The sequence below is a fragment of the Curcuma longa genome, chromosome 17 (assembly GCF_044706935.1).
Source record: "Curcuma longa cultivar G26 ecotype Majalengka, Jawa Barat chromosome 17, ITB_CL_G26_1.1, whole genome shotgun sequence".
Taxonomy (NCBI): domain Eukaryota; kingdom Viridiplantae; phylum Streptophyta; class Magnoliopsida; order Zingiberales; family Zingiberaceae; genus Curcuma; species Curcuma longa.
The window spans coordinates 5,677,369-5,701,957 of record NC_133877.1 but is presented as its reverse complement, the minus strand read 5'-3'; the positions used below and the strand labels follow the sequence as shown (position 1 = coordinate 5,701,957).

Genomic DNA, 24,589 nt, shown 5'->3' with positions numbered 1-24,589 from the left:
GTATAATTCTGTAGTTCACTTTCCAACATAAAAGTGATAAAATCTGAACCAAAGAATTTTTCCACACGAGATCTTTTACTCTGTCTAAGCTCTATTTCTTTTGATTCACCCTCATATTCTTCTTCTTGTGTTTCAAATGTCCTTTTTGAAGAACTTGTTTTCTCTCTAGACTTATATGGAAACATATCTTCGAAGAATGAGGTATTTCTGGATTCAGTTATCGAGTTCTTATGTATTTATGGTATTAGCGATTCATACACTAGAAATCGGTAGACACTACTATTCTGTGCATATCCTAGGAATATACAGTCAATAGTTTTTGGTCCTATTTTGATCCTTTTTGGATTATGTACCAACACCTTAGCAAGATACCCCGACACTCGTAAGTATTTATAGGATGACTTTCTACCATTCCATAATTTATAAGGGTTCTTATCTATATTTTTTGAGGTACCTTATTTAATAGGTAATTCGCTATCAGCACAGCCTCTCCCCATAAATTTTCTGGTAGCCCAGAACTTAATAATAGAGCATTCATTATCTTTTTTAAAATACGATTTTTCCTCTCAGCAATACCATTTTGTTGAGGAGTATATGGAGCCGTTGTTTCGTGTCTAATTCCATGTTCAGCACAAAACTCAGCGAATGGTGAAATATATTCACCTCCTCGATCACTTCGAACCACCTTAATCTTCTTATTAAGATGATTTTCAACTTCAGTTTTATAGAGAATAAATTTTTCTATAGCCTCATCCTTACTTTTTAAAAGATACACATAACAAAATTTTGTGTTATCATCTATAAAAGTAATAAAATATTTATTTTCACCACATGTTGGAACCCCTTTTAGGTCGCACACGTCTGTATAGATTAAGCCGAGTGGTTCTGTGTTTCTTTCAACATGTTGAAAAGATGACATTGTCATCTTCGCTTCAACGCAAGTCTTACACTTTTGTTTCGGGTCAAGTAGGAATGTCGGAATGCTTTGCATGTTAATTAATCTACGCATCGAATTATAATTAACATGACCTAGTCTACTATGCCACAACACAGATGACTCAAGTATATAAGAGGAAGAACTTTCATTTCTATTCATTTTAGGTCTAATGACCATTACACTGAACTTAAAAAACCCATTATTTTTATACCCCTTCCCTACAAACATTTCATTCTTGGATAGCACTATCTTGTCCAACTCAAATACAATGCAAAAGTCATGCTTGCTTAAGAGTGATCCAGACACCAGATTCTTTCAAACCTCCGGAACATACAACACATTGTTCAGGGTTAAATCCTTGCCCGAAGTCATCTTCAGCACCACTTTTCTACGACCCTTGATCTCCGAGGTTGCTGAATTTTCATATGCAGTTTATCTCTATCTTTAACTTCTTCAAAGTCGTGGAGAAGCTCCTTGTTGCAACACACATGTTTGGTGGCTCGTGTATCAATCCACCACTGCCGTGGGGTTCGAACTGATGAGGTTCACTTTAGAAATGACGGCGCAGAGATCTATATCCGACCCCTCACTCACATTAGCCTCATGCTTCTTCTTTGGCTTTCTGCAGTCCGAAGATTTGTGACCAACACGGTCATAATTGAAGCATTTCCCTGTGAATTTCTTTTTGCTAATGCCTCCTTTAGGCTCCATCTTGGAAGACTTCAACTTCTTCCGTTTTGAGCCCTCGCCATGTTCAACAACATTGGCCTTGACCATTAACTGAGTGAATGATCGTTTGTCCGAGCTCCTGTTGTCTTCCTCAATCCGGAGTCGGACGATGAGCTCCTCAATATTCATCTCCTTTCTTTTGTGCTTTAAATAATTCTTGAAGTCCTTCCAGCCGAGAGGGAGCTTTTCTATTATTGCTGCCACCTGGAAGGTCTCACTCAGCACCATGCCTTCTGAGTGAATCTCGCGCAGGATCACCTGAAGCTCCTGTACTTGGTTGATCACCGTCTTGGAGTCCACCATTTTAAAGTCCAGGAACTGGCCAACAATAAATTTCTTGGCCCTTGCATCCTCTGTTCTGTATTTTTAGTCTAAGGATTATCATAATTTCTTAACCAACTTTTTTGTGTGGTATACATTATACAATGCATCTACCAAATAGTTAAGGATATAGTTTCTGCAAAGAAACTCCGAGTGTTTCCAAGCCTCCACAACATTGAAGGTTTGGGCATCCAAAGTACCCTCAGGTACCTTGGGTAGTTCTTTTGTCAAGAACCTAGCCAAATTAAGAGTGGTCAAGTATAAAAATATTTTCTGCTGCCACCTTTTGAAATTCAATCCTATGAATTTCTCTGGCTTCTCAGCATGATTGATTGACAGTAATGGCTTCCAATAGCTCTTTCTGCGATGTCCAAAAGACTCGGACTCGGGCGTGTTTGGGTTTCTGTGCTTGAGCAGTATAGTGCGGTACTTGTACACGATGGTACTTGGACGAGTCGGAGCAGTACCCTGCGGTAGTTAGACGAGGCGGAGCAGTACTCGACGATACTCGGATGATGCAAAGTAGTACTCGGCGGTACTTGGCTGAGTTGGTGCAGAACTCGACGATGCTCAGACGAAGCAAAAGAGTACTCGGGGGTACTCGGACAAGTTGGAGTTGTACTGGGCCGAGTCGGGCCGGACAAGGAAAAGAAGTACTCGGTGTTACTCGGTAGAGTCGAAGAAGTGCTCAACAGTACTCGGATGATCTGGAGCACTACTCAGTGTCGAGGCCTGTGGTTTCCACAGTGTCCTTAAAACAGATTCGTCCCCTCTTAAGTGTTTTCGAAGGTGATGGATGATTGTTTCCCAGGATACAACAACAAGACCGGCAAAATGATCAAGCACAGATCATTCTCGGCGAACTGATTACACCCAAAGGCTATCATCGGAGAGGGGAAGCAGAAGAAAGGGAAGCAGGGATAAAAGAAAAAAAATGATCTTTTATATATATATATTACTCTATATCGCTTATATCTTTTATAACTTTATAACATATCTCCCATTAATCTCTAATTAATGGTATAATTAATGGATTAATGGGTTGTTTTGAAACGTCTGTAATAACACTCGTTCGTTTCAACGCCAGGTAATTAATTCGTTTGTTTCACCGCAGCCACCATTAATTTATACGTTACAAAAAATGAAATGGGATGATAAAATGTTAGTTGATCCGCTTAGGCAAATTATGCCCTAATCGGTTGTACATTCGACGTGCGCAGGTCGCGCTCGCACACGAGTCACCTTGCAGTTAGTGTAATCCGGGCCTTAGATTTGCACCCCCCTACGCACCCACGTATGAGAGAGAGCCGCTCTCCATGCATATGTTCATAACATCAATGCTTGTGATACATTATAAAAACCAACTACCAATCTGGGACTAAACTCCTCCATATGAGGGTCTTCTTCATCCTTTCATTTCCTTATTTCCATTCACATTTCCAACACCTTTTTCTTCTATTCTCTTCTCGCGGTCGACTAGAACAAGGGCGTGTGGAGGAAGAGAAGGTTTACGGTTTCTCACAATCAGGTCTCCAGGTAGCCGGCGACCCCTTTTAAGGAGGAAGAAGCCGCGCCCTAGACACGGTCGGATTTCCTTTCCTTTCTTCGCACAACGGATGATCGGAGGAGGAGATCAAATCTCCTTCCTTCTTTGTGCAAGAGTTGGCCGATCTGAGCAGATACGATACGATCTCCTTCCTTTTTCGTGCATGATCGTCGATCAAGGATTCCTTTCCCCTTTTGCACAAGCAGCAGTGGGTGGAGGGTTAATGGATATGGGCGAACAAAGAAGATCGCATGAGGAGATGAACCGGAGGGAACGGGAGCTGAATCAGACCAAATTATTTTGAGCCGGGTTATGTAGGGTTTACTGTAGCAAATCAGGTTTAAAACTAAATCACTTGGTTTAATAACTAAACGACCTTCGATTTAACCCAAATCAGTTTTCTTTATTTCATCTTCGCAAGATGAAACCTATCATCACTTCTATTCTACCAAAATCTTCCATCATGAACCAAAATAACTTGATTCGTTTCGTCTTCATAAGATGAAATTCCATCATCTTTGCCTTTTTATCTGATTCAACCAGACTTATTTCTCTCGTTCTAATAATCCAATTCTCAAACTCATTTTAAATCCTTTTGAGAAACTTGTAGTGTGTATGATCTAATAGGTTCTCGGTTATATTGGTCATCCGTAATTAACCATTAATTATGGAACGATCATGAATGACACTTACTAGTACATCATGACCTCTAATTTATCGAAAAATCAACGATTGATTCCAAAATCATTTCTAAACCTTTCAACAACTAAAACGTGTTTCGTTCCTTTCACCGTCTTATACTCGCTTGGTTTATGACATGATCTATATGTGTCAGTCCCTACTAGGCTGACTACATCATACTTAGCCCAAATTTGCTTTCTTGTCTTGTGGATTCAAGTTACTCATACATGTGTCTAAGAGTATTATACTCTTAATTTGTAATGTTTTGGTCAAAGATTTTCAGTAACAGTTCTAACAAGTAACTGCATGATATACATCTCTTTTACAAAGAGCGATAAATCCTTTGTGGGCTATTCAAACACTTTCAGACACTTTGACTTATACCCAATCATCCCGGGTTTATATCTCTTTAGAGATATTTGCTTAAGATGTCAAAGTATAAACCTCCATGACCAAGATAACTTACATACCGCAAGTCAAAGGGAACTTGCACTTAAGCTGTACTGAGATTTTCATTGACATATGCATAGAATCATACGAAGTCTCATGACAAGTCACTCCAATAAACTAGTTACCTTTAACTAGCATCGAGTTTAACTCTTAACATTCAATATTTCCTGTCAGTAAGAACAATTGCTTGGTAAACCAAGTAGTTTAACACTTGCTAGTCTTAACAGAATCGATGATGCCTATGTTATCAATTCATCAACTAAGGATAATCTCAATACATTCATAATAGCACATGTAGAGATGCTCACAAGTTGTGATCCAATCACAAATTCTCTCATGCTATGAATCGTATTACGGATATTCAGTAAATAAGTTTAAGATCCAATCAAACATATAAAAAATATACACGTAAATAATAAATTTCTCTATTTATTTAATAAATAGTACAAAGGTAAGACGATTGACTTAGGATACTTCTCAAATATAACATAAATGATTATAATATTTATTTTCTATTTTTTTAAAAAAATATTAATAAAATTGTTCATAGTTTTTTCTATTTGACGTCACATTTAGAGGTTTGGGTTCATACCCTCTTCTTTCAAAATACTTGTTTATAATTTAGTATTTAAGGTTTTTTCTTGGATTCTTGAACAGGTTGTTAGAATCTAATATCCTGAGAAGAGTACTTAATGGATAATTAATGATGTAATTGAGCATTTTTACGGAATGATAAAACTAAAATTAAGAGTGAGCAAAGTTTCATTTTAATTTAAAATAAGCAATCAAAACTAAATTAATTTAGAAACTTAATTCGATTAATTTAGAAATAATTTTCTAAGATATATTAATTATTTTAATTAAATCACTTCGATTTTCATTATAAATTTCAATCTTAAATTATAAAAGTTTATCATAATGTATTTTGTCTTTAAACTTTGATATTAAACATAAGTTTGTAATAAAAAAGTCTAAAAAATAATTAAATCTTAAATCTTAAAAAAATGAATAATTTAATTACCGATCGAAGTAATTGATAATTTTATCAATTTAATTTATTCATAATTGGAAATTGTTATAATATATGCCTTATAATTCTTATAAAAAATGTAAGAAATTATTCCTGCCAATAATTTATTCATCGCTCTTTTGCCTAAAATTAAATAAAGATTTTTTATAATAGAATTAAATAAATTTTTTAAATTAATAAAAATTAACAACATAAAATGATAACCTGCTATTTATTTCTAGGGACGAGCAAAAATTTGATTAAACCGATTAAATCGATCAAACTGAATCGAATTTTTAATTCGGTTCGGTTATTTCGGAAGTTCGATTATTTTTTTTTAAAAAATTTAGTTAATTCGGTTCAGTTTCAATTTTAAATTTTCTTATTCGGTTAAATCGAATAAATCGAATTAATTAAATTTAAAAAATAATTTATAAAATTTAAATAAATAAATTTATAAATATCTAATTTATTAGTAAAATGTTTATAATATATAAAAATATTTGGTTAAATCGGTTAATTCGGTCGAAAATCGAATTAATTGATAAAATATCGATTTGATTTGTTCGATTTTTATTGAAAAATTCGATCAATTAGGTTGGTTCAAAAAAAATTAATTTATTCAGTTTTCAATTAATTCGATTTGGTTCAGTTCAATTTTAATCGAATACCCACCCTTATTTATTTCGGCCTGTCATTTCTGCTGCTTAGGGTTCTTGTTTCCTATAGATTTAGGTTTCTCCTTCGCTCGCAAAAAACACGTTCGCTCTCAGAATCGTGCGGGCACCTTCGTTCTCAGAATCGTGCGGGCAAAACTTTGACGATCCGATCAATGGCGGGACGGACGGTGCTCTCCGATGACGAAGGTGAAAAAATCGGTGTTCGATTTGCAATCCTAAACCCTAACTGCTCTTTCTTTTGGCAATAAACTCATCAAACTTTTGCTTTCTTCGTACAGAAGAGGTTGAAGTTGAAGAGGACGAAGAAGAACGAGCGATGGAGCAGGATGCGGATGACGTTGCAGATAGGGATAATGATGATGAAGAAGATGAGGAAGGTAGAGTTAAGATCTTGATTAAATTGGACCGTAAATTTAGTGCGTCTTAGGGCTTTATCTTCCCAGACAAGGGGCTTCTAGTGCCTAATACGTTGTTCCTGTTGTTAACAGAAGAGGGCCAGGATGAATACGAACAGGATGGATTCATAGTGGATGAAGTGGAAGAGGAGGAGGAAGAGGAGGAGGAAGAGGAGAAGCAGGATAGTGACGAGGAGAGGCATAGGAAAAGGAAGAAGAAGAAAAGGTAACAGATTGAATTTATTTGTGTGATTCTAGCAGTTGATAAGTAATAGACATCTGAGCTCCTTTTCAGAGATTCGGAGAAGAACTATGTTCTTGATGAGGACGATTACGAGTTGCTCCAGGACAACAACATAACTGGCTTCCATCGACCCCAGCTGGTGTGCTTGTTTATATTGTTACTCATTATTAACACTGCATGGTTACGCGTTTCTGATTTTCTATTCTTATTAATTTTCTTCAGGGTAGCAAATTTAAGCGTTTGAAGAAGGCTGGAAGGGATAATGACATGGAGGATCGATCTGGGTTTTCAGATGAAGAAGACTTGGATAAGAACAGCCATGGTAGCCGCACAGCTGAAGAGAAACTTAAACTACGTTTGTTTGGGAAGGAAGAAGGTAATCGCATACAATGAATATGTTTCACTAGCTGATTTGTATGTTGCAACTACTCACCCTTCACTCTCATTACTCAGTGGTGCCACTTGAGGACATTGCTGAGGAAGAGGAACAGCCTGAAGAAGAAGAAGAAGATGCAGACATCATCGGTGACGAGGATGAAATGGCAGATTTTATTGTTGATGAAGAAGATGTTGATGAGACTGGTGCTGTTTTAAGGTGTGATACATTTATGCTTGCTGGACATTTTTGTGTACTCTCTTGTATGTTTAACTGCTTTCTAAATGCTTTTGGGACACTGACTTTTGACAGAAAGAAAAAGCTAAAGAAAAAGAAGCCAGGGCAAGCTCCAGGAGTTTCATCTTCTGCTTTACAAGAAGCTCATGAGATATTTGGTGATGTTGATGAGCTTCTAATGCTCCGGAAGCAAAGTCTCGCCTCCAGTGTTGGCGATGCTAGTTGGGGTGAAAAGAAGCTGGAGGATGAGTTTGAACCTATTATTCTTTCAGAGAAGTATATGACCCCAAAGGATGACAGTATACGAGAAACAGATATACCTGAGAGAATTCAGGCAACAAACTTCACTGCCAGTGTTTAAATTTGCTTATTGCAGCATGATCAATTACCTTATTTCTATCTACTGATAGTTGACTTTCTTTACTTTGCAGCTGTCTGAAGATATTACTGGGCCACCTCCAACAGATGATAAGAGTATAGAAGAAGAGAGTTCCTGGATCTACAGCCAACTTACAAATGGTGGTATCTCTCCTCTATTTGGTTATGACCAGTTCCTCAAAGAAATAAACAAAGAGGAAATTGGAAATGTATTGACAATGATGCATGTGCAGAAGCTTGATGTAGGTTTTATTTTGGATGTTTTAAATTATGTATCTTGAGGGCTTTTGAAAAGATGGAATACTCTGTTATATTTTATTCAGGTTCCTTTCATTAGCATGTATCGCAAGGAGTTGTGTCATAGCCTTTTGAAGGATTCTGATGCCAGTGTGCAGGAGAGTGAAGGTGCTCCAAAGCTGAAATTTCATAAGGTAGTTGATAACTAATTCTGGTGTATCTTTTATGAAATAGTTTGGAGATCAAATATGTTCTTAGAGCAATCTCAATTCTTATTCAGGTTCTTTGGGCAGTTCAAACCTTGGACAAAAAGTGGTTGTTGCTTCAGAAAAGGAAGAATGCCCTTCAATCCTACTATAACAGACGTTTCGAAGAAGAAGCCCGGAGAATTGATAATGAATCTAGACTTGCGTTGAATCAACAGCTTTTTAAATCAATCACTGAGGCATTAAGGGATGCAAAATCAGAGAGAGAGGTTGATGATATTGACGCAAAGTTCAATCTACATTTTCCACCTGGTGAAGTTGATATGGAGGATGGGCAATTTAAGAAACCAAAGAGAAAATCATTGTATAGTATGTGCCACAAAGCTGGGCTTTGGGAAGTTGCCAACAAATTTGGTGCAAATTCTGAACAATTTGGTTTACTTCTCTCATTAGAAAAGGTGATTTTTTTTGTTTTATTTTTCCTAATTTTATTTTGCCAAACAAGTCAAAGGTGTATTTATGTGCTATTTTTTGGTAGAGTTGTTTGGTGGAATTGCCTTTCATCATTCAGTTTGTGACTTGACATTCTCAACAAACAAGTTCATGTTGATGGGGTTTATGTTGTCTTTCTTCCATAATAAAAGCTTGTTGATTTTTGTGAAAGAGGTTCTATTATTATTTTTTACATTTTTCTTTTTTTATTTCCTTCCAACAGATATCAGATGAATTGGAAGATGGAAAAGAAACACCTGAGGAAATAGCTGCAAATTTTACATGCACACTGTTTGAAACTCCTCAAGATGTTCTTAAAGGAGCTAGGCACATGGTACTCTATGTGCATCTTTTCCTTTGTATGCATGCATGTTCTTGAAATAATCTTAGCCTGAAGCTTTATTTATCTTTTGTGAGTTATGCTCTCTTGCAGGCAGCTGTAGAGATTGGCTGTGAGCCTAATGTTAGAAAACATGTGCGCAGTATCTTTATGGAGAAGGCTGTTGTGTCAACAAGCCCTACTCGTGAAGGAAATACCACAATTGATCCTTATCATCAACTTGCAGGTGTAAAGTGGCTTCGCAACAAGCCATTGTCTGAATTTAGGGATGCACAGTGGTTACTTATCCAAAAAGGTGAAGCAGAGAAACTGATTCAGGTCACAATTAAATTACCTGATGAAATTCAGAAGAAATTGTTATCGGATGCTTCTGAATGTTATCTTAGTGAATGTGTTAGTACATCTGCTAAACTTTGGAATGTGCAACGGAAACAGATATTGGAGGATTCGTTTCTCACTTTTATTCTTCCAATAATGGAAAAGGAAGCTCGATCACTTTTGACTGCTAGGGCAAAAAACTGGCTTCTTATGGAATATGGAAAACAATTATGGAACAAAGTCTCCATTGCACCTTTCAAACGGAAGGATGCAGAGAATGATTTGGAAGATGAGTCTGAATCAAGAGTAATGGCTTGTTGTTGGGGTCCTGGCAAGCCAGCTACTACAATTGTTATGTTGGATTCAGCAGGTGAAATGGTGGATGTATTATATGCTGGTTCCATAAGTGTTCGGTCCCAGGCTGCTGCTGATCAACAGAGAAAGAAAAATGATCACCACCGAGTCTTAAAGTTCATGACTGATCACCATCCTCATGCTGTCTGTGTTGGAGCAGCAAACATGGCCTGCAGGCAACTAAAGGATGACATATATGAAGTAATGACTCTTTCTCTTTTCCATCTTTTTGATTATTTATTCATTTCTGTAAACTCTTGTTTGCAACCATGTTAAGAAATTTTGGTACGCTACCTTAAATTGGTTATCATCGCTCATTTTTATGCTTGAACTTGTGCAATGCCAAGATTCAGCTATTTTATATTTTTGTGATGACCAATCCTCGCACCAATTGATTGTGACCTTGGGATGCAACAATTATAGCAAAGATGGATGAATTGTTATGAGAAGGGTCCACTATGTATTTACCAAGGAGTTGATGTGGTGATTGATAAAATATTATAGACTTAAGGTTCTAATGGTCAAGTATTTCATATTCTCCAATTCAAAAATGTTTTTCATATGTATCCTATGGTTTTCTGACCCATCATCAATTTCATGTTTGAGGTACAAATTTCTGATTTCCAATGCTTAAAGTGGGATTTGTTTGTTCATAATATATTTTTGGTTTATATGTGCTTCTATATTAGTGATTGTATGCTCTTTTATCAGAAGATATTCTTCTGGACACGAATGAGTAGTTAAGATCATGTATCATGTTCACTCAAGAAAAGAAAAAATACCTGCTTCAGAATATGTATGCCCGGGGTATTTTGTTTACTATTGATTATTGCAATTTGTCAGATTTGTGCACTTAATGGCTTTGAAAACATTGTTTATGGCAGGTTATTTTCAAGATAGTGGAGGATCATCCAAAGGATGTAAGTCGAGATTTGGAAAACATCAGCATTATTTTTGGTGATGAATCCTTGCCTCGTCTTTATGAGAATTCAAGGGTTTCTTCAGATCAACTTCCTGGTCAACCTGGTAATTGTTTTTTCTTTGGATTCTGTACTGATTTCATGCTATATCTGTTTTAATGTTATGTTTTAAAAAGGTATTGTGAAGCGTTCTGTTGCTCTTGGTCGATACTTGCAAAACCCTCTAGCCATGGTTGCTACACTTTGTGGACCAGGAAAAGAGATATTGTCATGGAAACTTTGTCCCCTCGAGCATTTCCTTACACCAGATGAAAAATATGAAGTTGTCGAGCAGGTTATGGTTGATGCTACGAACCAAGTTGGCCTTGATATAAACTTGGCTGCAAGCCATGAATGGCTTTTTGCTCCTCTACAATTCATTTCTGGTCTTGGACCTCGAAAAGCATCTGCGTTACAAAGAGCATTTGTTCGGGCTGGGTCTATTTTTAACCGTAAGGAGATACCTATGGGGAAAATTCTTAGAAAGAAAGTGTTCATTAATGCTGTTGGGTTTTTGCGTGTCCGTCGAAGTGGTGCAGCAGCAGCTAGTAGTCATATTATGGACCTTTTGGATGACACAAGAATTCATCCAGAGTCCTATGATCTGGCAAGGAATCTGGCAAAGGATGTCTATGCTGAGGATGCTCCAGATGAACCAAATGATATGGATGATGATATACAGGAGATGGCAATTGAACATGTTAGGGAAAGGCCAGATATGCTTAGGTTGCTTGAAATCAATGAGTATGCCAAGAGTATTTTTGATAGGTATGGGACTGACAAAAGTGAGACCTTGTATGATATAAAGATGGAGCTTCTGCATGGATTCCAGGATTTGCGGAAACCATTTAAAGATCCAGGTCCAGAGGAGGAGTTTGTAATGCTCTCTGGTGAAACAGATGAGACGATCTCCCCTGGGCGTATTGTTCAGGTTACAGTGCGTCATGTGCAAGAGAGCCGTATTGTTTGTGCATTTGATTCTGGTTTGAAAGGTATGATTATGTCTGATGACTACTCAGATGAAGGGTTTGATCCTGAAAGGATACGCGAAGGTGATATAATTACCTGCAAGATTAAGAATGTTAACAAGAATAGGCATGTTGTTTATTTAACTTCTAAGGCTACTGATTTGAGGAATAGACCTTTCAACAACCGTAATCGTGACCCTTACTATCATGAGGATGAGATTAGTTTGCAAAGTGAGATGGATAAGGTTAGAAAGAAGAAGGAACTTGCAAAGAAGCATTTTAAACCAAGAATGATTGTTCATCCCTGCTTCCGCAATGTCACTGCCGATGAAGCAGTAGAGGTGTGTTGTATTAACAAATTGCATGTGATGATCTGACAATTATTTGATTTTCTAATCTGGTAATATATTGAACTTGACTCAAAATATTTTTATTTTGACAGTACCTATCTGATAAGGAACCTGGTGAGAGCATCATCAGACCAAGTTCTAAGGGGCCATTATTTTTAACTTTGACTTTAAAGGTTTTTGATGGAGTGTATGCTCACAAAGAAATAGTGGAGGGAGGAAAAGATCATAAAGATATTACCAGTTTACTGCGCTTAGGGAAGACCCTAACAATTGATAAAGATACGTTTGAAGATCTCGACGAGGTTTGGTTCACAATTAATACTTTTTTAACATAATTTTCATCTATTCACAGGTGTATTAATTTGATTCCTGAACTGTGATTAAAATTACAAAAACAATAGCTGACATACTTCATTTTTGATGTAATTTGGTTTGAAGTATTGACATTTTAACATGCTTTATAGATGATTAATATCATCAATCTCCATGTGATTGCTTGTTATACTATAGATGCAATCTGGTTTACTTTTCTATAGCTTAACAGTAGCTATGTTTATTTTCCAGCTAATGCTTTGTAAACACTTCTGTAATATTTCTCGCAACTTGTTACTCAGTAGAGGTAAAAGGTCCACATTAGAGCTTGTTGTGTATAAATGATAGCTTGATGATAAAGTTAGAAATCAATAGGTTAGAAATTACCCTGGAGAGAGAATTTCATTGCCACTTGGCTCCTATGGAATAATGAACACTTCCATTATCTATCTTTCCTTTTTGCCAGTGAAAAGTGATATAAGATGTTGGAGTGAGACCTGTTGGCAGGGTCTCAGTATCAAAATGCTCAGGGCCAGCAGTCAGTAAGATTGTGGCTGTTTGCATGTGTGACAATAATAGCATTCTCATTTCCTTTTTTGCCTTTTCCCCTTTGCAATTATCACTGTAGGTGGTGGATTTTGTAGCTTGCACTTGATAGCCTGATCGATCATCTCTAACAATTTTTTGGATATGTAAATGAGTCTGAAGCAAATACTGACTTTATTTCAAACTATGAAAAGATTAATAATGGATGCCTAGGCACCTAAAGACAAGGAATGGAGAAATGAAAAAAATGCTTTAGGGAGTTGAAAATAAGGATTATTGGGTTTATTGACACATCCTCTAGTGATCAACTAGGTTTTAGTGAAATACTCTTCCAGGCAATGGTATATCTTCATTTTCTTCTTCTCGTGTTAAATTTTCCAAGTCATGGAAGTGTATGCAGGATGAAAACAGTGACATTTCTTAACTTTTATGTAGAGGAGTTGTTTTTAAGCATATAACTGGTTAATATTTTGCAACTTCTACATAGTTCTATTTTCTGAATATAGGGCTTTGCTGATTTTCCCATTTGTTAAATCCCTCATGTACCAATTTTGATGATTTAGTTACTACTGTTTTAAGAGAAAGCTAGCAAAATTTAATGTGGCACCTTTTTGACTTCCAGGTTATGGACCGATATGTTGATCCATTGGTAACTCACCTGAAAGTCATGCTTTCTTACCGCAAATTCAGGAAAGGGACAAAGACGGAAGTCGATGATTTATTAAGAACTGAAAAGGCAGCAAATCCTATGAGGATAGTGTACTCATTTGGCATTTCACATGAACATCCAGGGACTTTCATTTTGTCCTATATTAGGACTTCTAATCCACACCATGAGTACATAGGGTTGTACCCAAATGGTTTTAGATTTCGGAAAAAGGATTTTGACAATATTGATCGTTTGGTGGCTTATTTTCAGAAGAACATAGACAAATTACCACCTGATTCTGGCCCATCCATAAGAACAGTTGCTGCAATGGTGCCCATGAAAAGCCCTGCATGGGCTTCCTCTAGTGGTGGATCTGTAGCCAGTGCTTCAGCTGGCAGTAATGATGGCTGGAGAGGTTATAATTCAGACCGGGAAAGATCAACAACTCCCGGTTCAAGAACAGGTTTGTATCAGAAATCTTATAATCCATTAATTTGGTTCTATTGTTATGAGTATTCTAGATTGAAACTTTTGCTTCCATCTGAAGGATTTACAAGTCTCTAGATATTGACATGTCACATCTGTTGAGTATTCAGTTCTCTTATTGCTACTAGTTTTGGTATTCTAGTTGAAATTTGTGTTTAAACTTTGTTTGATATTGATCTTACTAAGGAAAGTAGCTTCTTTAGTTCACATAGTGTGTATTGCATCTCTTTGTTCCTACTAGTTTTAGTATTCAGTTCTCTTTTTGCTTACTAGTTTTGATAATTTAGTTTGAAACTTGTATTTAAGTTTTGATATTGATGTAAGGAAAATAGCTTCGGAAAATAGCTTCTTTAGTTCACATAGTATGCTTTGCATCTTTTTGTCGCTACCAGTTAGAGTGTTCATGTCTCTTATTGCTACTACTTTTTGTAGCCTAGTTTGAACCGTGTGCTTAAACTTTGTTTGATATTTGATCATGGTAAGGAAAAGAGCTTTTGTTCACATAGTATGCTTGCTAGTGTTGTTCACTTGTGATGTTTGTTTTACAAACAGGTGACCGATTCGACTCCAGGAGCATCAATAGTCGAGATGTCCATCCTAGTGGGGTTCCACGTCCAGGCCGAGGACGGGGGCGACCACATGGAAAAGGAAATAATTATGGTGGCCTTGGACATGATTCTGATTATGGCACAACGAAGTGGAGTATGAATGAAAATGATGGCTCGAGCACCTTTGCTGGTGCGAAAGTTAACAACTCCCCTGGAAAGGATCCTTGGGGATGGAGCAGCGGCAGAGGCAACATCATAGGTGATAGCAGCAGTGGTGGTGATTGGGCAGAAGGCCATGCAGATAGAAGCAAGGGAGGTCTGAGGGAAGGCAGTGGCAGGGGTTCCTGGGGTGTTGGAAATGGTGCTGCTCCTGGCTGGTCTGGGAATGCCAGTGGCCGAGGTGGCTGGAGTGGAGGCAGTGATTTGGGTGGCAGAATTGGAGAGGAATTAGCAAATCCTAATGGTTCGGCTGCTGGATTCGCAGCTAGCACTGGATGGAGTGATTCTAGGAGGTGAACGTTGCCTTGCCTGCCTTCAGTAGCACAGGTGGATGGTAACTATCACTGCTACTCATATGTCTGTCTTTTGTAACAGCAATGGGCTAACGTGTAAATTATCATATTTATCGTCGAGTTCCAACAAACGATCTCAATTCCATCTGTGAGACAGTATTCAACGGTGGCCTTGGCTTGTGCTATTTCTAAGTTAACGCGGTTGGAGAATTTAAAGCTTCGACCAAAACCGTAAGTGGTGAAAAGCCTGTCATGTTAGCATGTACTTGATATATGTAATGGGTTGAAGCATCCTTGTAATCATGTTTTTCACAGGACATGGGTCTCTTGCTAAATGATTGTAGGGTTTGGGGAATGCTCATGTACATCCATTCATTTTTTTTCCTCCCTTCACTTTTGTATTCATCAAGTTATTCATCCTTTACTCGAGTTTGCGGGCTTTCTTTACTTAAAAGCTAAAGTCTTCTTCAAATAAGGCGTGGCCTTGTACACTTGAATGAAGTTGCTACTTTGTATCCATAAGGCAGTACTGCAAATAAAGCAAACCATCCTCCATGTTTACAAATCTCCACGTCTTAGTGTTCATCAATCCAAAACTCACCTTCTCCACAGTCCTTCCACCACCACCACCACCACCGGCGCCGCCATGCTTCTCATCGGCAAATTCAAAGAAGACTTGAGCCTCAAACCCGGCCTCCGCCTCCGAGCAGCGAAATGCCGATGGATACGGCAGCTCCTCCGAGAACCACATCTCTCTGTTTCCGACAGCCCTCGCCTGCCCTTCAAATTCCATCAACCTAAACGCCTGGCGCCACTCCGCGGTCACCACCGTCCAAGCCACCCTCACATCGTCGCCGGGGTCGAGCACCGCCAGTTCCTCTCCGTTCATCGGCACCTCGAACCGGAAGACGCCTCGGTGCGAAACGAGCGCGGACCCCGCTCGGCCCAGCGACAGCACAGGCGCGCCGCGCTGGAAGACGTCGAGGAAGAAAAGCAAGCGGGGAAGGGGGAGGAGGAGCTGGGAGCTCGTTCGGCGGCGGCGGGAGGCGGTGTGCAGGAGCTGGAAGAGGTGGCGGGAGGAGACGGCGGTGGTGGAGTGGGCGGAGGAAGGGAAGAGGGAGCGGCAGAGGGGCGTCCATAGGTGGTCGGAGGTGAAGACGGCGTGCCACGATTTGGAGACGCAGGATGCGACGGCGAGGGACTTGGGATCGCCCACGAATTCGGAAATGAGTCGGAGGACTTCCCATGGAGGGGAAGAGCGAGCTTGTCTTCTGGGCTGCGGCATCGCCATTGTTTAATTTGTCGGACTCGATCTCTTCGGATGGAGTATATATGTTCGAGGGCGGCAGCGTGGCGGAGCATGGGGAGCGCGAGGAGTCAGCAGCCGGTGCCTGTGTTTCATGGCGGCGCCGCGTCGAACGCACACGAGCACGGGCATTTGGGACGTCGTCCACGTGGTCCTTGCCCTTCTCGGACGGTCTCCCACCTGTTCAAAAATCCTCGTCATCAATTACACGAGCCCAATGCCTGAAATTATTATTATTTTATTTCAAAAACTATTTTAAAATAATTTCAGCCATTTTTTTATTTCAAAATTAGATGCCGCCGAACCCTATTTCTCCTCACACCTGGTATTAGTTGTTCGATAACTGCTAAGCTAATAAATGACGTTCTAAAAGAGATGAAAATTTTGTTTCCTTAGAACGTAAGAGAATACTTTGCAATTCAAACCAAGAACTACAGAGTTTCAGATTATCACTTCAGTCATCTCTCCAATAATTTATTATTCCTTCATCGTGTGACATTTGGAATAAAATCCTATTCTGATGATGGATCCACTTGTCTAAGCACTAGCATTCAAAAGAAAGCAGCAGCAGCAAAGTTTGTGATCTGAAAATGAACAGCACTCAGTCTCAGACGATCACTCTCGTTCCGTCCTTTTAATGAAAAAAAAAACAAGTGTGGTTTCTCCCCTTTATATTTCTATTTCTCCAATTAACTATGCAATCATGATGAAGATATGAATATGTTCACCATGTTTTTTCCCTTTATGTAAAATCTTAATTTTATCTGTGTAAAATACAGGAATTGATCGATTCAAGTCATCAACACATTAGAATACTCAATCTTTTCTTTTATGTAAAAAGATGGAATCCACCATTTCAACACGGCCCCACATACTCAATCTTTTTCTTGCTAGCTAGGGACGTTAAGCTAGTCTATGACTACGAACCGATTCTATTCCAATCAATCATTATCTAACCATTGTTTTTTTTCCCTTCCAAAAAAAAAAAACAATGGGATTTGATCTTCAATTCTTGTCTTCAGTACTTTAAACCGGAATAAGCGAGAAAAAGAAAGCAAAAGCGATTTCTATATTAACGACAAATTAAATGAACCATCTTTAGTCCATTATATTTTGGCTTAATCCCTACATATTATTTGGAGGTAAGTGAAAATTTATATCTCAAATTCAAGCTCAATGCTCACAATAATAATATCATATAACAATTTTGAATGGGCTTTTTCGCACCTCTAATGACGACAATTTAAACTAATGTAGAATTATATTTCATATCATCCCTCCATAAGTTTCTTCATAGATAAACAAGGACGACTACGACCACGACGATGATGAAGAAGAAGACTACATGTCAACAACTCTGAAGGAATCACGGTTCTTGACGACGATGTCGTACATATGGATGGACTTGAAGCGGGCAAAGTCCAGAGGGAGGGAGATGAGATCAAGCGAGGAACGCTTGTGGAATTGGAGGAGGTCCGGGTCCTCGTAGTAGCGCTCCCAGCCCAAAGCCATGAGCTTGCGCTCGAGGGAGGCATAGGAACCGATCACCTCGTTGGTGGGGGTGAACACGAGGACTTTGCGCCGCACGGTGGACAGCTGCTCGTTGCCGGCAGTGTTCTCGACCAGCCGCACCACCCCGTTCTTGAACACCCAGACGCCAGCCATATAATTGAGAGAGAGAGAGAGACCAGAGATCGAGCTTAGCTAGGTTATACGTGTTGGGATCGATGGAGGAAGTTGTAGCTCATTGGAGACCATTTATATAGATGGAGGTAGGACACATTACTGGACTAATTAAGATATATAACAAGCTAGCTAGCCAAGAAGGAATTAATTGATCAGTAGTAATTAATTTGCAGTCGTCAAAGTTGAAGGCAGAATCTAAATTTTCAAAGGAAGAAGAAAAAATAAACAAGACCTCCTTTTTGGAGTGATCATGAATGAAGTCATTTTCCTCAACCAAACTGCCACATTAATTCTTCATTCAATAACTTGTAATTGTTTACTTTGTTTGCTTATAGTACTTGACTTGCTGACTGAAGTAGTCATGTTCTAAGAACCATTCAGTACATTCATTCTGAAAGAAATTTTTGTTATTATATACTCTCATATTATCGTTCAAATTTACATGTAGTACTGTTCATATCTCTCAGAGCTAGCCAAGCATGTGAAATTATATTCTTGAATATTTTAAATGGAATTTTGGATCTAAAGCACACTTTTTCATCATTAATTTTCTCATTCTAATTATGATATACCATGTACTTCACTATCTATTTCGCATAAATTACAAGTAGAATCATAGTGGCAATATTATTAATTTAAGAATATGATACTCTCCAATAAAATACGATCGAATTGCACATCATATTCACTTCATTATCATCTCGAAGAACCACTACACAAGTTCTTTAGTCTAATATCGATCAATCGATATCAGCCGGCATTGCACTCTAAATTAAAACTCAAATTAATCAAAATATTAGCGAAGTTAAGGACAAAAAATGGTTACGGTGAGAATATATAAAGGGAATGGAGATCGTGGTGTCAATTCCTTCAAAAATGTCGATAGCAATTGGTGAAGTGGCTACTTATTTTAGAAGAGTATTTATTCCGTCCCTTTAAATTAAGTAAAGAATCCATAAGCCGCATGCAATACGGTGCATGTGAAGGTCACGTGGGAGTATCCTTTAGATCGAAAGGAACATCCACCCAAAGTGAAGAAGAATTTGTTGGATTGGAGTTTCACACTTTCCATCCAATGCACGTGCACTTCACGTGAAACTTTATCAAATTATAACGACAAGCCGAGCTAGCTATTCTACACACTCGAGTTTACATACAAGGCTGATGAGTGATACATGGGTTGGAAAGATTTTATTTTAATTATAAATCTTATATTATTAAGATTTTAATATCTGACACATATTTATTAATATTTTAATTATATCTAATTTTTTATCTTAATTAAATAGTTATATATTATAAAATTTAAATATACATAATTAAATAAAACTTTATTTTAATATACATTTCATATTCTTTATTGAGTGCATGCTTATTTAGTCATAATTTATCATCATAGATTGCCCCAATGATGATAATGAATCCTCTATATATAATGACCTTTAGGGTCTCTAAACATATACACCTTCAAAACTAATAACATCATCTATAGAAAAAATTCGTAGCATTTAGAATGCTCTAAAACATTAAACAACATACAAGTGGTATTCAAGACATTCTTTAGAATATCAGTTAGAGATAACAATCTATCCTTTTTTTCCTATTCAATTATCATGTTTATTTAGTACAAAGCGTAATATAAATTTCTAACATGTACACAGCAAGTTCACATGGAGGCACGATAGGCATCAAGCGGTCGAAGCAACAGGGGTAGTTTTGGCAAGCAAGGTTCGGAGTCTATCGGCACTAGTGACTGGTGGACTGCACACAAAGTCCTGGCACACATGAGCTACCACTGGCTTGTCTTTTGGAGTTCCTTTTGCCATTTCAGCGACGTTGGGGTTGCAGTGCTCCCAGAATTCCATCTCCTCCCTGTTGTTGGGGTCTATTTGGATCACCTGCAATTTTTAATCTCAAAATTTTCATCTAATGATTGCTCCCAGAAAGTAGAATTTCATCTATATACAAGAAGAAGAATAATAAAAAGTAGAATTTCAACTTTAATATATCGACCGATATTCTTGTTCGCAGTATAATTCCACGAGGATGAAGAGCCTGATAAAGCAAAATCATACAAAATATTTCAATGATGAACCAGACAGTTTCGGTCAAATATCATGAATGATCAGACCACTAGCCAACGAACTATTGACGTGCATGCTCTTCAAAGATGACCGTCGAAAAATACAAAAGAACCTAAAAAGCGCTCAAAAAGAGAGTTAGAATGACATCAGAGATAGATCTTGACAAGCCATTCCGACGCTCAAGTTAGGATTTTATATGAGAAAAGAGATTAAAGACTTGGGGAAGTTAGAGTTTTGTGTGCATATCTGGGCCCATGAGTATGGACAACCTTTATAGAGTTGATCTCCGAAACATCAACGTCCATTTAGGAAATATTTCGAGATATGTTCTTCTATTCCGACATACGCGTTCCAATTGCCCATGTCTTCCGAGATATTTTCCTTTTTCTCCGAGTGAAACAGTCTTAAGTTTCCTAATCTTAAAGATGAACTGACTTCATGGGCCCCGCCTGAGACTGAGCAAAGGTTGAGGTCGACGCCCCTTTACCTGACAACTCATCATGACTTTACCCCTGTATGACACATAGAGGTAATAGATTTTCGCCACATCACAAGCATCCCCAATTAGTTTAGACAAAAAGGCGTAGTCTGACTGACTGAACTGTGCTGAGTTGTCATCAAGATACCTTGATGAAGTGTCATCGCTCCGCCACATATGGATAAAGTGGCCATAACAGGATCTCGAGCTCGGGGCTTGGTATAAGGCTATATTGCGAGCTCGAGGCTCGATGCTTTATGTCTGTCGTAAGACTATGTCGCGCTCAGAGTTCAGTGCTCCGTGCCTGTCGTAAGGCTATGTCGTGAGCTTGAGCTCGGTGCTCCGTGCCTGTCGTAAGGCTATGTCGCGAGTTTGATCAGTGCTTTGTTCTTGTCGTAAGGCTATATCACAAGATCAGGGCTCGGTGCTCCATGCTTGTCGTAAGGCTATGTCGTAAGTTTAAGGTTGGTGCTCCAGGCCTATCGTAAGGCTACGTCGCGAACTCGAGACTCAGTGCTCCGAGACTGTTGTAAGACTATGTCGCAAGCTCAAGGCTCAGTGCTTCGAGTATATCGTAACGTTATATTGCGAGCTCGAGACTCGGTACTGTGGGCCTGTCGTAAGACTAAGTCGCGAGCTCGAGGTTCAACGCTCCGACCTATCGTAAGGCTGTTACGAGCTCGGGGTTCGACACTTTGGGTTGGTCACAAAGCTAATTCGCGAGCTCGTGGCTTAGTACTCCGTGCCTGTCGTAAGGCTATGTCGCAAGCTCGTGCGGGCCTGTCAAGCTTAAGGTGCTCGGTGCTCCGGACTGTCGTAAGGCTAAGTCGCGAGCTCGGGGCTCCAGACCTATCGTAAGGCTAAGTCGCGAGCTCGGGACTCGGTGTTCCGGACATGTCGTAAGGCTAAGTCGCGAGCTCGAGGCTCGGTGCTCCGGGTATGTCATAAGGTTATGTCGCGAGCTCGGGGCTTAGTGGTCCAGGCCTATCGTAAGGCTATGTCGCGAGCTCAAGGCTCAATGCTTCAGACTCTGTTGTAAGGCTATGTCGCGAGCTTAGGGCTAAGTCGCAAGCTCGAGGCTTGGTGCTCTGTGCCTGTCGTAAGGCTATATCGCGAGCTCGGGGCTTGGTGCTCCAGGCCTGTCGTAAAACTATGTCGCGAGCTCGGAGCTCGATGCTCCAGATCTATCGTAAGGTTATATCACGATCTCGGGGCTTAGTGCTCCAGGCCTATCATAAGGCTATGTTGCAAGCTCGGGGGTCAGTGCTCCATGCTTTTCGTAAGACTATATCGCGAGCTCGTGGCTTGGTGCTCCGTGTCTGTCATAAGGCTATGTCACGAGCTCGGGACTCGGGGCTCGATGTCCCAGGTTCGTCGTAAGGCTATGTCGCGAGCTCGGGGCTCGGTGATCCAGGCCTGTTGTAAGGCTAAGTCGCGAGCTCGAGGCTAGGGGCACGATGCTCCGGACCTATCATAAGGCTAAGTCGCAAGCTTATGGCTCGGTGCTTCGGGCATTTCATAAGGCTAAGTCGCGAACTTGGTGCTCCGGGCCTGTCGTAAGGCTAAGTCGCGAGCTTGGGGTTCGATGCTCTAGACCTGTTGTAAGGCTTAGTCGCAAGCTCGGGGTTCGGTGCTCCGAGCTTGTCACAAGACTAAGTCGTGAGCTCGAGGCTCGGTGCTCCGGGCCTATCGTAAGGTTATATCGCGAGCTCGGGAGTCGGTGTTGCAGACCTGCTATACGACTAAGTCGCAAGCTTGGGGCTTGACGCTCCGGACCTATCGTAAGGTTAAGTCACGAGCACAGGGCTCGGCGCTCCAGGCCTGTTATAAGGCTAATTCGCGAGCTTGGGGCTCGATGCTTTGTGTCTGTCGTAAGGCTATGTCGCAAGCTCGATGCTCCGGGCCTATCATAAGGCTAAGTTGTGAGCTCGGGGCTCAGTGCTCCGGGCTTGCCATAAGGCTAAGTCGTGAGCTCAGAACTCGATGCTCCGAGCCTGTCGTAAAGCTATGTTGCGAGCTCGGGGGTCGGTGCTCCGTGCTTATCGTAAGGCTATATTGCGAGTTTAGGGGTCGGTCCTTCGTGCTTATCGTAAGGTTATAGCACGAGCTTGGGACTTGGTGCTCCGTGTCTGTCATAAGATTATGTTGCGAGCTCAGGGCTCAATGTTCCAGATCTATCGTAAGGCTATGTCGTGAGCTTGGGGCTCGGTGGTCCAGGCTTGTTGTAAGGCTATGTCACGAGATCGGAGCTCGATGCTCCGGACCTACATAAGGCTAAGTCGCATGCTCAGGGCTCAGTGCTCCGGGCATGTCGTAAGCTTAAGTTGCGAGCTCGGTGCTCTGGGCCTGTCGTAAGGTTTAGTCGCGAGCTCGGTGCTCCGGGCTTATCGTAAGACTAAATCGCGAGCTCAGGGCTCAGTGCTCCGGGCTTATCGTAAGACTAAGTCGCAAGCTCGGGACTTGGTGCTCCAGGCCTGTTGTAAGGCTAAGCTGCGAGCTCAGAACTCGGTGCTCCAGGCTTGTTGTAAGACAATATCGCGAGCTCGGGGCTCGAGCTCTGAGCTTGTCATAAGGCTATGTTGCGAGCTCGAAGCTTGGTGCTCCGTGCCTATCGTAAAATTATATCGCAAGCTTAGGGTTCGGTGCTCCAGACTTGTCGTAAGACTAAATCGTGAGCTTGGGACTTGGTGCTCCATGTCTGTCGTAAGGTTATATCACGAGTTCGAGGCTCGAGGCTCCAAGAATATCATAAAACTATGTCGCGAGCTCGCGGCTCGATGCTCTAGGCTTGCTGTAAGATTATGCCGCGACCTTGGGGCTCGATGCTCTGCCTGTTGCAAGGCTATGCCCACGATTTTGTCCGAGTCAAAAAAAAAAAAACAGGACCAAGGAAGTTTTTGAAAGTACTTGAATCATCTTTGAGAGTACTACTAATTTCTAAAAGAAGGCTTTTAGCTGCTTGTGCAAGCAATCCATAACTCGTCTAGTTTATCAGGACATGATGCAAAGGCTTCTGCAATTCTTGTCAGGCAAACGGAAGCATGTTCTACAACCTTTGCATCATGATAGTTAAGAAGGTTGGTCAACAATAGAATTGCTTCCATGACAAAACCAGCTGCATCGGATGGGAGTATTTTGCACATAGTTGCTGCAGTGTAGAGAGCCACTCTCTGAACTCCTGTGGAAAAGAAGTCTAGGTAAGATAGCACTGCCAGCGAAGTTCGCCCCGTGGGAGAAGTTGGTGCTGACGGAGTCGAGGTAGTCATTGAGGAACGGGAGGCCCAAGTTGCTCGCGATGAAGTTGACGACGAGGTGACCGTCACAGTATCGGCTGGCCGGCTTGCCGAAGGACTGACTGTGGGGCGGCCCCGCCGCAACAGGAGGCCTGTCGGTGTCAGAGTTGGAGTTACTGAAGTTGAAGATGGTCGGGAAGTTGCAGGAATTAGAGGCGGCAGCGATGGCGATGGCAAGAAGAGCTTGGGCAAGGAGGAGCCATTGGAGGCAGCAACGAGGAGGGAGAAGAAGAAGAAGAGAAGTGAGAGCTTTATGGGGGCGATCGATCGGAATCCGACAAATCGACTGAGATCGACGGAGATCTTGACGCGAGAGGTAGGTTTTCTACAATTTGCGCAAACAGCTATATGAAGGAAATTTTCAAGGGTTGGGATCGACTCGGTGGGGGGATCGTTGGGGTGGGATTCCTTGACGAGGCGAGGTAGCGAATTAAGATCAGGCACCGTTGGTTCTGAATCAGAAGTGGAACAAAAAGAGGAAT

The 24,589-nt window shown here is 40.3% G+C and overlaps 4 protein-coding genes across 4 annotated transcripts in view; 1 reads left to right on the top strand and 3 right to left on the bottom strand.

The window, feature by feature from the left end:
• Positions 1–6,394: 6,394 nt before the first annotated feature.
• LOC141848522 (transcription elongation factor SPT6-like) lies at positions 6,395–15,391 on the top strand. Its single transcript, XM_074736559.1, has 17 exons — positions 6,395–6,539; positions 6,632–6,730; positions 6,842–6,974; positions 7,044–7,131; positions 7,215–7,368; positions 7,446–7,587; positions 7,681–7,939; positions 8,037–8,225; positions 8,307–8,414; positions 8,501–8,884; positions 9,142–9,252; positions 9,352–10,131; positions 10,815–10,956; positions 11,027–12,198; positions 12,300–12,509; positions 13,688–14,177; positions 14,753–15,391. Exons 1-17 carry the CDS (start codon positions 6,506–6,508, stop codon positions 15,262–15,264), a joined length of 5,007 nt encoding a protein of 1,668 aa, XP_074592660.1. The 5' UTR covers positions 6,395–6,505; the 3' UTR covers positions 15,265–15,391.
• A 364-nt stretch (positions 15,392–15,755) lies between these two features.
• Positions 15,756–16,551, bottom strand: LOC141848523 (putative F-box protein At5g04010). The gene has a single exon (XM_074736561.1). It carries the CDS (start codon positions 16,549–16,551, stop codon positions 15,766–15,768), a length of 786 nt encoding a protein of 261 aa, XP_074592662.1. The 3' UTR covers positions 15,756–15,765.
• Positions 16,552–17,751: 1,200 nt separating this feature from the next.
• Positions 17,752–18,284, bottom strand: LOC141811882 (flowering-promoting factor 1-like protein 1). Its single transcript, XM_074699956.1, has one exon. The coding sequence runs from the start codon at positions 18,229–18,231 to the stop codon at positions 17,908–17,910; it is 324 nt and encodes a 107-aa protein (XP_074556057.1). The 5' UTR covers positions 18,232–18,284; the 3' UTR covers positions 17,752–17,907.
• A 1,517-nt stretch (positions 18,285–19,801) lies between these two features.
• Positions 19,802–24,589, bottom strand: part of LOC141811998 (uncharacterized) — a 29,523-nt gene continuing 24,735 nt past the window's right edge. Inside the window, 1 exon segment of the mRNA XM_074700083.1 lies at positions 19,802–20,150. Within this exon segment, the coding sequence (XP_074556184.1) occupies positions 19,941–20,150 (210 nt within the window). The 3' untranslated portion in view covers positions 19,802–19,940.